General features: G+C 35.7%; 1 protein-coding gene across 4 annotated transcripts in view; it reads right to left on the bottom strand.

Moving 5' to 3' along the window:
* SKAP2 (src kinase associated phosphoprotein 2) overlaps nt 1-14842 on the bottom strand; it is a 160795-nt gene that overhangs the window by 56440 nt on the left and 89513 nt on the right. For all 4 annotated transcript variants that reach the window (XM_007108957.3, XM_007108958.4, XM_007108959.4 and 1 more), the window contains exons 6-9: nt 14324-14407; nt 2784-2908; nt 1850-1913; nt 1357-1494 (exon numbers count right to left, since the gene is read on the bottom strand). In XM_007108957.3, coding sequence (XP_007109019.1) covers nt 1357-1494; nt 1850-1913; nt 2784-2908; nt 14324-14407 — 411 coding nt within the window. The remainder of the gene's footprint in view (nt 1-1356; nt 1495-1849; nt 1914-2783; nt 2909-14323; nt 14408-14842) is intronic.

Below are 14842 nucleotides of genomic sequence, written 5' to 3'. Positions count from 1 at the left end.
GATATGGGGATATATGTATATGTATAGCTGATTCACTTTGTTATATAGCAGAAACTAACACAACATTGTAAAACAATTATACTCCAATAAAGATGTTAAAAAAGAAAAGACAATATGTAGATGCATATTTTGAGTAATTTTTGTAATATCTTGGATTTATAATCCCATTACAATCATTAATTCTTACTTGGTCAGAAAACCATTATTATAACTCCATATAAGCATGTGCAGAATTTGCCAGATATAATAATAAAAATAATAATGATGATGTGACAATTTATTGTGGGTGTGCTATGACTCAAGCACTGTGCTGAGGGCTGTAGATCCATGATGTCATTTACCACCACCCCCCTCATGAAATTATCATTATTTTATAGATGAAAAAATTGACTTTTATTTAAGGTCACTGAGCTAGTAAATGGTATAGTCAGAATTTAAACTTTTTGACTCTAAAGTCCATGTACTAGTTATTATGCTCTGCTTACTACACTGAACATCACATTTGTATGTTAATTTTGAACATTTTAGGTATTGTTAAATCATTTTTAAAGGTTTATACTGTTGTTAAATTGTTCTATTCAAAGAAAAATAGCCTTTCTACATGAGATGTCAGTTAAATATCACACATATTACTTATAATCCCTTTTCCTTCTCTAATGGCTGATTTTTTTAATAACCAGAAAAAGGCTCATTTCAACCTAGAGTAGTAGTAACATAATAATTCTCTAAATGTTCTTTCTGTTTTAGGTTGACCCTCAAAACTACAAGCCAAAGAGCTAATAGACAATTAAATTTATTTTACATAACAGATACTGAGGCATATAAACACTAAACCATGCCTGAAAATGTAGAATGATAAAATATCAAGTACAAAAACTTCAAGCCTCAAAAGGCCTTTGTTTATAGTTCAACAATATTCCTCCAAGACAATGCAATACACTACAGCAAGGAGGAATATATGAGGCAGAAGTTGTTGACATATGGGGTGTGCATAGAACTTCTGGTTAATGGAAGTTCCAAGATGTATAAATAAAAAATGATGTGTGAATTGCTGGAAAAAACTGTAAGGCAAGTCAATTTTTTAATTAAAAAATTATGTAGCATAAACAATGCTAATGAGCCAAAAGTCCCATGAGATTAGGACTGTATCTGCTTCATTTTAACATTCCATTCACTTTTCATAAAAGTATATCCACTCACTTGAAATACCTCAAGCAGAGCCCTTTTTGTAAAACAGAGTTTTGAAGATTTTCTTTGTCCTTGTTTTTAATAGCTCACCATTTTCTTCTCTTGATGATATATGACATTTTAAAAAAAATCCCTAAAATCCTTAAATGAATCACCATAAATAAATACCTGGAAGTTCTTCATAAATTTCATCATCAATTGGCTGGCTGCTTGCTGGTGAACTGCTGATTGGTAGAGGATGATCAACATCATCATATAAGTCTCCTCTTTCATCATCATCCTCAGGAATAACATCAGACCCTATATCTACAAAACATGTTTCAGGAAGCAGAATTTTAAAGAATGCAAAAGAGGTTTTCAAAACCCTATTACCTAAATTAATGCAGCCCTACAAAGTCGCAATACTGTTATATGCTATATCCTTAACTTAAACATTAAAAAAATTGGTTGTGGCGTAAATATGTGAATTTCAAAGTTGCCAAATGGTACTTGCAGAAAAGATGCTTTTATTAATCTGATGCAAATGGTATGTATTAACACCAGTCATGTTCTTTTAGTCATTTCTCACAGAAGTCAATAAGTTTCTTTGTATGAAACTCCAACTTATTCAGTTATTCATTACTTAAAGACTGTAATAACTTGTTCAACTGATTGCTCTTACCTTGTAATACAAATTTCAGCTGCTGTACCCATTCTTCAGCGTCTTTGGGAGAAGCTGCTGTGAACTAATAAAAAACAAATGATAGCAATAAAAATCACCACCATAATGAAAGGTATATGTTGCATTCTTTCCATTTCTTTAAGACCATTAGTAATTCTCTTCATGTCTAGTACTACTTTCCTTGCAAGGATGCTTCTTATAATGTACAGTTAATTTTGACAAATTTACGTAATTGAAGCAGAGGATGATGGATTTGAAACTGTGATCAGCAGCTGGCAGCTGTGCAGGAAAAAAAGCTGCTTCTCTTCATCAATGTCAAAGACAGAACTGATGAACAAAATTTGCCCTTGACAATTAGAAGACACCCATGAATTTCTTTAGACTTCTGGGTACAGCTTTCTTAAAAATGTTCTTGTCCGACTCCAACACACTACCTGACAACTTAATTAACTGGCTTTCAACTGCAATCTCAGATATTTGAAACTTATTAAACATGCATTCCATATTGATGCTGGCTGATAGCTCTTGAATTGCAGAGCTGATGCATGCCTTTGCCTTCCTTTTCTCCCACAAGCCTAAGCAATACAATATGCATGAACATTCTGATATTTTACTTTTGATAATTTTATTCTTTCTGCCATGTAATCCTTTTAAGAAATCACACAGTTCCATTAAAATAGACATAAAACGCAACATGTGAAGTAATTGATAAATTACATATCTCCTGTTCTCTCAAGAAGATATCACTTGAACTAATCTGGAATTTTTTAAAAACTTGATTTCCCCTTATACAAATGTTTAATGTATAAAACCCAGTATTTTTTATTATTATTAACATGTCAGAAAGAGTTGTTTGAACAAAATGTTAATGTCTTTAAAAATGAAATCAGGACGTTTTATCAACTTAATTTCAAGGCAACATAAAAACTCCAACCTGATAGATACGCTTATCGGGAGCAGAGATTTCAAAACAGCAATCTTTCTTTCCATCCTTTCTAAGATTGTTATTCATTCTGACATTGTAGCCTTCTATTGCAAATTCACCCTTCTGTTGTTTGTCTGTTGAAGATAAAACGAAAGTTAGAAATTCATTTACTATAGTGAATATAAATATCCAGTTGATTAGCTCTTATTTAGATTTTTTTTGATAAATTTTTGGATAGAATATTTTTTGGTCATATTGCTTTCACAGTATAATATTTAAGTAACATTTCTAGGTATTACTTTTAATTCTAAAATTACAGAGTTATTTGGAATGGCTGGTTTTAAAAAGGACATCTAAGGGAACCAAAAGAAGACGTCTGGGCTTCCCTGGTAGCGCAGTGGTTGAGAGTCCGCCTGCCGACGCAGGGGACACGGGTTCGTGTCCTGGTCCGGTAAGATCCCACATGCCGCGGAGCGGCTGGACCCGTGAGCCATGGCCGCTGAGCCTATGCGTCCGGAGCCTGTGCTCCGCAACGGGAGAGGCCACAACAGTGAGAGGCCCAAGTACCGCAAAAAAAAAAAAAAAAAAAAAGAAGAGGTCTGCAGATAATGGTCTTACTCAGAAGGAAGTATGGAAATATGACAATTTCACGTAGGGAAAATCCAAGAATTGGAACTTAGAACTTGCTAGACAAACCCACAGCTCTTTCAGATTTGGTAAGCCAGTGGGAAAACCCGTCTAGTTGAAAGCTTGCTGGGCTTTTATTTACTACTATCTCCTCTCAACACCACCCTCCAACCTCCCCACCCCACAAAAGCCCCTAAAACACAACATTTCTTTTTTAAAAATCTCCTAAATTGGTACAAATCAAACTCTAAATTTAAAAAGCAAAGCAAAACAAAACTGCTAATTATAAAAAGATGTGAGGAGAAAACAAAGTATTTGAATGGAGAGGAGTGGTAAAGCAAGTACAGAAGCATTTCTTACCAAAACAAAACAAAAGTAGGTTTCTTAACCAGTCAGTGAACAGTTAAACTAGTAAAGCACATTTGAATCCCATATGATGAAAAGTCAAAAAAAAAAGATGACTTCAGTTTTAGTCAGATATTACCTTAAAAACAATAAAGTAGGAATAAAACAAAGAATTTAATACTGAAACTAAAAATAAAATTAGTCGCCTTTCCTACTTTATCCAGTTATACAATTTTGAAAGAAAAGAGGCACTGCTATAGGTTTACTTCCTAGACACACAATATTAAATTCATGAGTAAGGACAACTGTCTCTTTTACTGAGCTCAGGGGAAATATAGAAATGCTTCCACATCACGGGATGCAGGGCTCTCTCAGCTTAGTGTGCCCGTAAAATATGTATCTCCTTTTCTTAAATACACTAATTTAATGCCTGAAGTAGCAGGCATTTTTAAAAGGTCATCAAGATCATATCTGGTTCAAAACATCAAAGGCAAAAAAATCTGAGTTAGTAATTCCTGACTTAAATCTGGACATTCTAATCATATTTAGTCATAATTTACATCTCTTTGGATGACTGAAAAAACAATTCAAATTCAAAATTTGAAGTTTGCTTTGTAGAAAACGTCTGCAATAAACTCTATGAGATGAAAACTATAAAAATCAGAGCAGCATTTCCCGAAGTGTGTTTATGGGATATTAACAGGTTTCTATGATCAAATAAGTTTGGGAAATGTTGAATTAAACAAAGTTAAACAAGTTTTGTTAGTCCAGCCTTCTTGAGGCCCTTAATATATTTCATCAAATTTCTATGAGAAAGATTTAGTATGCAGCATTTCCCCAAATTATTTGTCAATGGAACTCTTTTTTCACAGAATATTTTATAGAACTGGTACTCATAGAACATATTTTGCAAAATACCTAACTAGCAAAGTAATACTGGGGAAAAGGTATTAAAATAATAATGGTTAAGCACTGTTGGTTCTTCTAAAATTCTCAAAGAAAACTAAGTCATTCATTCACTCATTCAACAAATTTACCCTGAGCACTTAAAACAAACAACGGAGCATTATAGGTATGGTGAGACAAAAGCTAGTAACACTGTACCAGACCTTTTCCCCTTTGCCACTGAAACAGACACCCCACACACCTTCCCACACACCCAGTACAGATATAAGTGCTCCAGGAATATTATTCAGTGATTCACTACACTGCAAAAGGATTTAATTTTCACGATAAAAAATGAAAGTAGTTGGAAGCAAATATCAAAGCCATACAGGATACTTTTGAGAGATTTCCTTAAACTTCTCAAGAAAAAAACAGGATTTTCAAGGACCAGTTGGAGGAAAGAAAAATTCATAACTCTCAGTAGCTTTTGCAAATCCATAACCATAAAGTAGCCATATTTCCAATTAGCCAACATGAGGTAGGAAGTTCACGACACAAAATGGGCAGACATGGGTATGCTAAGACTCCGCTCTTCTCCATTTACATTAGCTTCTCTTCAAGGAACAGAAGAAAGAGAAAACCTTAGCATCACATGGCAACCTATAGCAATTTACATATAGGCTAGTTCGACAGTGCTTTCTGCGGTAGTTTCAAAGACACTTGTTGACTTAAAAATAGTTACATGCCAATCAAATGGGAAGTAAGGTCATATAAGTTCATTTATCCAGAACTCTAGTAGACTAATAAAATATTTTATCTAAGTGAACTTCTCAAATTGCAGACGTTTATTTCTTTTAAGTGCCAAAACTCTCTAAAATGTTGGTTTTTATAACTGAAATCATTCTGAAATATATACTTCCCTGACTTTTCAAACAATTCTGTTAAACATAATTTAACTTTTTCTTGATGATCGAGTAGTATTAATTTGAGTATTAGTTTTTATAGTATATTACAACACGCTGATACCCTCAGGATTTTTGAGGTGTTTGTCCCTCTATTAATTTTTCCTTAGCTTCTATTTCACACTTTAACCTTGCCTATATCAATGCTGTTCGAATTTAATGTCTACAGCACTGAAGGCTGCCAGGAGAAACTAGATAATGAAATCTATTAAATCAGTAACTTAATTTTACACAATTCTAATTCAGTAGGTTCGAGGTAAAAAGCAGTTGGCTCTGATCTCTTACAAAACAAAATGTATCAGGTTAATGATGCTATTTCCTCCTACTTTTTTCCACTGGCTTTAGGTTTACAGCTGTGTTCTGGGGGTTTTAAGTGCCAAAAGACAGATGTGTTTTTTTTTCTTTTTTTAAAAATGCAGAGCACCGGCTCTAGGTGCATGGGCTTCAGTAGTTGTGGCGTACCGACTTAGTTGCTCCGCAGCACGTGGGATCTTCCTGGACCAGGGCTCAAACCCGTGTGCCCTGCATTGGCAGGTGGATTCTTAACCACTGCGCCACCAGGGAAGCCCAAAAAGACAGATCTTATTTGCTGAACTCCTTCTATATGCCAGAAATTTAATACAGCAATCTCATATATACCTTGTAATAATTCTAAGACAAAGAAGGTATTTATTATATCCCCAGTACTGACGGGGGAAAAAAAAACTTAAACAACTTGCTTACAGCCACACAACCAAAGTAGTCAAAGCCAGGACCCTAACGTAAGTCTGATTCTACAACCTTGCTTTTTCAACCATTTCACATTGTCTCCTAGAAAGGTGTTTCTCAAAGTGTATTTCAAGAATCACCTATGTTAGAATCATCTTGGTTGCCTGTTAAAAACATAGAAATGGCTACCACTCTGAACTTGCTGTATAGGATTCCCCGAGGGTGAGTCCACGAAACTAAGTTTTTAGCAAACACCCCAGGTGATTCTGATACACACTAATGTTTGAAAAACCACTGTTTTAGAACATGTAATTTATGAAGTCTCAGTAGAGATGATAAGCGTTATAGCTTGCATTTCCTCCTGCAACTTGGGCTCAACTTTCTCAGCTTGCTTTATGGGCTCCGGTACCTTTGCCTATCTCTTAAACAGCCATGATGGATTATGTTCTAAATCCTGTTCTTTTCCTGCTTTACAGTTTTCACTGGGCAACCCCATCCAATCCCAGGGATTAAGTTCCTATCAATATGCTTGTGACTCATAATTCTCTATTTTCAGTCCAGCTTCAGAACTGAATATCCAAATCTTCACCTGCTCAGTATACATGTTTCATCTCTTGAATGTCCTATAGACACAATGAATATAACTTGCCCACAATGGAGATCATCTTATCCCCACTCCCACTCTACTTGTGATCTTTCTTGTCATGTCCTCCTTCTCAATAAGCAGTACCTCCATTAATTGAAGCCCCCAAACCAGAAAACTGAGCATCATTCTTAATTTCTCCCTTTTCTTCAACTGACACCACATTCTCTCCCTTCACCCCACTGCCATCTTCCAAAACCCAGTCAGTCCTAGTTTCATTGCAAATATGCTTGCTTTTTCTCTTTTTTGCTGGCTCTCAGAAAATATGCTTAAAACACCAACCACTCTCTTATCATTTAAAATATAGTATAAATATAGCAACTAAATAATTCTAAATCATTTAGCATCCCTATGAGTTGTGAGCATTTGTCATTTGAGGATCCCCAGCATCTAAGTATCTTTCTTATTTTAGTCCTGAGATCATCAGGGGGCAGAGACAACTTCCCACCACAGAAGCTGGAAGGAGGTTTAGATTTTCCCTGTTCCAGATCAGTCAAGGAGATGCTCCAGCCTGGGACCTAAATCTGAACTGAATAACAAAAGAATCAGGGGAGAGCTCAGAATCCACTTCTGTTAGCAGTGGCATTCACTGATTGGTGGCAGTGCACAAAGGCAACATCACGAGTCCTGGCTTGGCAGGGCCACCAGTGTGTCCCAGTCAGACTGTCCCTGGAGGTGTGGATTGGGCTGAAGTTCCAGCCACCTCACCTCCCTTAGTCCTTGACTGCTTTTCCAAGCCTGGTTATTTAGCCTTCCCATCAACTCTGTCTGAGAGTTGATATTCTCCCAATAATTTCCTTTCCTGCATAAACAAAGTTGGTTTCTGTTGTTTATACCAATAATGCTAATTTGGTCCAAATGGCTAGCAAACAGAAAGATATGAAATGTGTTCAGAAATTTTTGATAATATCTGCTTCTTATATTTAAAAAGGCCTTTCCCTCTTAGTGAATAACTCATGCTATTTCCATAAGTATTAATGCTCACTAGTTAGAAAGAAGGAAACATGCCCGTTAATACTAAACCTCCAACTAAACGTTATCCAACTGATTAGTAAGTTGTTCTAGGCCCTCAGTTAAAGACACATGAACATTTTTCTTGTTTATATAGCTCACAGAAATACAGCTGCCAATGCTAATTCAGTCACTTGAAATATACTTCCAGTGTTCCAAGTTATACCATGAGGAAATATCAAATTATTACTATTTTAAGTGAAAAATACTGTATGCCATATATATTTATTACTTAAGGGCCCCAAAAGGCTCTGAATAACAAACATAGGCAATATGTATGGGTCCAAAGGGAAGCACTTTAGTTAGAATTAAAAGTTTCGCTCAACCGGTCTGGTGGCAGGAAATTTTAGGTATTTATAAAATCTTTTTTTTTCTTTAAAATAAAAGTACACTGCAAGTGGGAATTCCCTGCTGGTCCAGTGGTTAGGACTCCACACTTTCACTGTCAAAAGCCTGGGTTCAATCCCTGGTCAGGGAACTAAGATCCTGCAAAACACAGCGGCCAAAAAACAAATACACTGCAAGCATAAGAACCAAGTGGTTTTTGTATACCGCCACACACTTTCAACCATAGGAATAAACTTGATTTAAAAAACAGCGTAGTATGAGGTAGCTGTGAATGGCGAATAAATAAATTACAAGAAATTAAATTTCTTGTAGATCGGAATTTGAAACCATGTTTCTAGTTTTTCTTGGCTATACCTACTGTTTTCCTCCACAACTGAAATTCAGATAATAATTATGATATGGTCTATTAGACTATACATACAGGTATTGTTAAGATAAACATTATACAGGGGCTTCCCTGGTGGCATAGTGGTTAAGAATCCGCCTCCCAATGCAGGGGACACAGGTTTGAGCCCTGGTCCAGGAAGATCCCACATGCCACGGAGCAACTAAGCCTGTGCGCGCCACAACTACTGAGCCTGCACTCTAGAGCCCGCGAGCCACAACTACTGAGCCCTGCGTGCCTAGAGCCCATGCTGCACAACAAGAGAAGCCACCGCAATGAGAATCCCGCGCACCACAACTAAGAGCAGCCCCCACTCATCGCAACTAGAGAAACCTGCGCGCAGCAACAAAGATCCAATGCAGCCAAAAATAAATAAATAAATTTTTTTAAAAAAAGACAAACATTATATAGAGAATATCTTAATATCCTATACATGTTATCCTCTTAGGGCCTCCTACGATAATTACAGAATTAATGACACTGCTGCTACCCATGCAATGTCATGCAACATGAGAATGGCTAAAAACATAACCTGCGGCTCCTTCATGCACTTAAGATGCTAAACAACTCTCTGGATTCCCAGCCACTCTCAGCTTCAAAACACATCTTGCCTCCAGTCTTACCTTCTTCTGACAGCTGTCAACGTGATCTTTCCAACATCCAAAGTTCGTCATGCCATCTACTTACCTGCAATGCTTAGAAACATTAACTGTCCCTTAGACAAAAAAGGCCAAACTCCTGACCAGGGAATTTAGCAGCTTGGCTCCACCTCTTCCAGTCTCACCAGCCCTCACTCACCTACTGCCCCAGTGAGCCGGCTCCTGCATATCATACTGTTTCATGGGTCCTCTGTGCCCACTCCTCTGAGCCACTGTATGATACCACATAGCATTAATAATACCCGGCACATAGATTTTTCAAAGAATATTCACTGCTACAGATGTTGCTGTATCTATTACACACAGATAGATACAGTAACATCTATATATCTATGTATTTACAGCAGTGCAGATCTATTGAAAATATATTACTTTCAATCTATCTATGTATACACACACACAAATATCTCTTCAATCTATATACAGATGTATAGATATATTTTAAATCAAACTGTTTCCTGGTTTATTGCAAACCAACAGGACTCATCGTCATGAGACCTTTAAATAGGACTTAGTTTGTACATGAATATTTCCTCATGTTGATGAAGTCCTTCTAAGTATCAGATGTACATTTTAACTTCTCTATACTGCTACAGGGTAATAAAGGTTTTTTATTTAACATTTATTTTGATAGAGTTTAAAGTTAGTATTTGCATATCAGAATTATTTCATTTCTATCATGTCAAAATTGTTTCTATTTCTTAAGGAATAACAGATATTATCCTTCTTTACACACACAAAATTATAGTATGACTTTTTTTAATATCAGATTTAATTTACATATTTTGTATATATTCATGATATAATTATAAAATGCTGATGCCCTGACCCAGGAATTTGCCTCTATCAAATGAACCAGGAAAAAAGGTAAGCTTTTATGGCTGTTACTAAAGTTGTTGTTATAAAACAACAGAACTTCCAATTATACAAACACTGTCACTTTAACAATAATTTTAAATATTAAAAGAGAACTATGATGCTATTTCAACATCAAAACACTTTATAATTGTCATCCACACTGAACAGCTATGTCCTATTTTTCCTATCAGTGGTGAAATAATGAGGGAAGTGAGAGAGCAGAGAGGTCAATTTCAATGAAAAATTTTACTTCCCCGCCAACGTAAAAGTTTTGTTAGTTTAAATTATCTGTATTAAGCCCAATTTTCTACTGACTTTTATTATACATTGAAAAGATACTACAATGAAAAAGTTACAACCATGTGATATAATAAATAACTTTTGATATACATTTAGAATGACTCTTGGTAGGACCAAGGCTACTTGCAGCTGCCACATACTAGATGGCACTAGAATTTTCTTTAATTGGGGACTGGGGGTAGGGGCAGCAAAACCCCTTAAGTGGGAAGGAAAGAGATACTACAAACTAACTACTCCCTCCTTAAAAGTGGGAGGAGATAAGTTTCATAATGTTGATTCAAGATCATATGGAGGTTAAACAGAAAAACAAAAAACAAAACCCTGAAAACATCAGTTTGAAACAGGTTCCTAAATGGGCCATCATTTACAGGTGTGTTGGAAGGGCTGCTAACTACCAAGTTGTGGAAAGAACATGGCTTTGGAGCCGGAGGGGCCTGCACTAAATCCTCCATGTGCCTCTCAGCTTCCTGTGATAACCTCTCTTGCGTAGATTAGTTCAGTGTCCCCCTAAATGATCCTGCTGACCCAGTTTCTATCCATTCCAATCCATGCCCCACAATATTATCACAATTACTTCCTAAAAACCAATTCTGGTCATAGAGCCCTATGCTTAAAAGCCATATTCAAGATAAAATAGTTAGCAAGGACCTTATTCTCATAAGGCTCTTGTCAATCTGATCCTAACCCCTTTTTTAGCCTTTTATACACCCTCCCCTCATTCACTGTATCCTCTGCCTTGATTCCAATTCTGATCTCATCCAAGGCCTTTCGAAACTCAGAATCTTTGCCGCTCTGCTGCCTGGAATGCCCATTTTACCCTTTTTCATCCAACAAACTTCTCATTCTTTAAGGCCCAATGAAGGGTCCTCTTCACTAGGAAGTATTCCTTAACCCCCCAGGAAATTAGCCACCCCCCGCTTTGTGATCCAAAGATATTTTATTTAAATCACTTATTGTACTGCATTGAAATTACCCGCCCAGCCCCGAGTGATCCCATGACTTCCTCTCTTCTTTTACTGATACCCACACAACTCCAACTGTGAGTACCTGTATGGCAGGATTATCTTTGGATCCTCCATGCCCAGGATCTATCAAGTACCCAATAAATGCTTACCAAATTAAAAAATGAATAAATCAGTGAGTGAAGGACTACCTTGATGGCAGTCTGAGCATCTAGGACCCAAGAAGTTTGATAAATGAGATTCATGACAATGAGATTCACATGAAGAGGAAAGAGATGAAAGGAAGGATGTGATTTCAGAAAGTGATAAAGTATGTTATGTTAAGATATATGTGTGTGTGTGTGTGTGTGTGTGTGTGTGTGTGTGTGTGTGTGTGTATAAAACTTAAAGTCCCCAAATGGCCATGAATAATAAATACAGATCATATTTAGGGGTACAAAGGTAAGAGTATTATTTACCCTACAGGCTGGAACTACTCTTTCTAAGCCATTATTATCTTGATGGGTCAAAATGTTTTTTGGCACGTACCGTAAGTTAGAAAATGTGAACTATGTATCTGTCAAACAGTAACAAAGTACAGTTTAACCTAGTAAGTGGTATCAACTCCTCTGTGCCTCTACAATCCATTTATCTAAATCCTACTTAGTTGGAGGATTATAGTTCTCATATATCTAAATAGCTCTTTCCAAAGTTTAGGTAAAGTGGTTCACATATACAGTAAACAATGTTGTACAAATCAGCTATCTGATTTCCCAAAAGAAAATAAAAATTTCATGGGACATGTACATTTTCTTGGAAAGAAAAGGACACAAAGGAAGGAAATTAAAATCATGCCAAACAAGCAGTTAAAAACTGTCTAAATATAGATTTTTTTTCCCCCAAGTCCCTAAAAGCAGAACTGGCCAAGAATTCCAAAGAACCACTAAAAACAGATCTGAAATCTCAATGGAAACATGAGGCTTCATAGTGACAGAGGGGGAAGAATTTAAGGAAATATAAACCAGATTCTCAAAGATCCATGTAAAAAGGGAATGCAAGAATAGTAATTTTTTAAAAGCCGCGGTGGTAGAGTGGCTAAACGGATCACAAAGTACTTAAAATACAAATTACAAAGAATGTTATTACCACAAGGCCTCATCAAGTAAGAACAGAAATGGGAATTTAACTAGTATCTCCCCCAAATAACTAGAATTTATTTATTAGCCTTTGAAATAAATATAAACATTCCCTAGATTTGGGGAATACTCTTGCTAATCTTTGACCTAACTGTTGGTATATACCAGTTAGGACTAGGAGTGAAGGAAACAGACATTAGTATTCATTGATTTTTAAAGAAATTAGAAATGAGAAGACTAACTGAACCAAAGTCACAAGGATTTTAAACCTCCCTCCCCTGGTCTTATGAAATAGAAGACATTTCTTTATGAAAAAGCAAAATCTTGATCTCAATTCACAATACCGTACAAAATTTTATTTCTATAATAGTAACACATGTTTATGACCTATGATAATCATAATTGAACTTGGACTCTAAATTTTCTGATAAAATCACCTACTTAAGCCTTAGCAGAAGAAAGAAGGCTACCTGTTGAAAGCTGTTTATAGTTTACACTTCACTGACTCCATTTCTACTTAGGAACATATTGTAAATTAGTGACAGAATGCAAACTAGCCACTAAGTTAATTCTCAACTTGATAATCCCATTAATCAAAAGGTGAGACCAACTTCTAGCATCATGCATGCATTTAAAATTTATCTGAAATACAATAATCATATCTGCCCGATTTTATAATAAGGAAAAAAACCCTAAAAACTGCAAATAATGTCAAATGAAATATAAACTTCCAAACAACACTGATAAGAAACAATTTCATGGGAAAGTTTATATTCAGTGATATTGGACTTTTACATCTTTTTTTCTCCTTAAGTGCCCTTTCTGGAAATGAATGTCAGCTATTTATATACAACCCTTACTTTGTAAGATTCAACTTCTGACCTGCTTTTCCTAGATAAAAGCAAAACTAAGAAAGCTTATATTCTTTAAATTTCAGTATTTTACGGCTTTATTTGTTCAAATAATGAACTTAAAATTATGGGAACTATGAGTAAGTTATTAATTAGCAAGTGAAGTTACAAAATGTATCATTGTTTCTAAATTAATATAGTGATAATAGTGGTTAAGAGCATGGACTCTAACCATTATGCCTTGGTTCAAATCCCCAAACTGCCATTAACAGCTCTGTGACCTTGAACAAGTTACTTGACCTCCCTGTCCTCAGTTTTCCAAACAGTAAAATAAGTGGGACTAATGACGGTACCTACCTCACAAAGCTGTAGTTAACCAAGTTAATATAGCTAAAGTGCTTAGACAGCTAAGGTGCTTAGAACAGTAATCTTGATAGATGTTTGCTGTTACTTAAATCCATAAAGGAAGCTGAGAAAGGTGTTGCACATGTTTCATTTTATCTAAATTTTTCTTTTAAAATATTTGAAGGAAGAAACATCTTTTCCTCCCTTTAAAACTCCCACAACCCTAAAGAAATTCTACAACTACAGCCTGGATGATAAATATCAATAATTCCTGAGGTAAAAGGCCACATGGATGAAAGTTATTTTTCTCTTTCCTAATTCAATAAAACACAATTGTGTTAACTTTTAGGGCATTCTGGAATTTGGAGCATTTGTCAAATAACAGAATTATTAATTACCCTTAGGCTATAATATTAAAATTTTTAGTTTTTCTTTCTCCATTTGTCTTCAGCTTACTCTGCACCCAAAAGGTAGGGGGGTGGAGTAAAATGCCCCCCCAAAACCCTCATGCAATAGAAGCTGATATAACTGAACGCCAATACTACCTTTATCACTTCCATAATAATAGAACACTGTTTTACTGAGAGCACACCACCGTTTCTGCCATTCAAATCCCAGAAAGCTGTGATCTACAACAAAGAGGGAAAAGGAACAGTTTAGATAATATATATTACCTTTATAAATATAATGCAATTCCCTTACTGTAAAAGGAAAAGTTAGTTAATATGATTTCTAAGGTTCCTTTTAGCTGTAAAATTCTATGAGTAAATAATTTGTATCTTCTTTTCCAAGAGACAAACAAAAAACAAAACATAAAACAAAGCTAAAAGGAATACACTAGGAATGTAAATTGATACAGCCACTATGGAGAACAGTATGGAGGTTCCTTAAAAAACTAAAATTAGAACTACCATATGACCCAGCAATCCCACTACTGGGCAGACACCCTGAGAAAACCATAATTCAAAAAGAGTCATGTACCACAATGTTCATTGCAGCTCTATTTACAATAGCCAGGACATGGAAGCAACCTAAGTGTCCATTGACAGATGAATGGATAAAGA

The sequence above is a fragment of the Physeter macrocephalus genome, chromosome 5 (genome assembly GCF_002837175.3).
Source record: "Physeter macrocephalus isolate SW-GA chromosome 5, ASM283717v5, whole genome shotgun sequence".
Taxonomy (NCBI): Eukaryota; Metazoa; Chordata; class Mammalia; order Artiodactyla; family Physeteridae; genus Physeter; species Physeter macrocephalus.
Note: the sequence above shows the minus strand (reverse complement) of the source record. Positions and strands in the feature narration are given on the sequence as shown.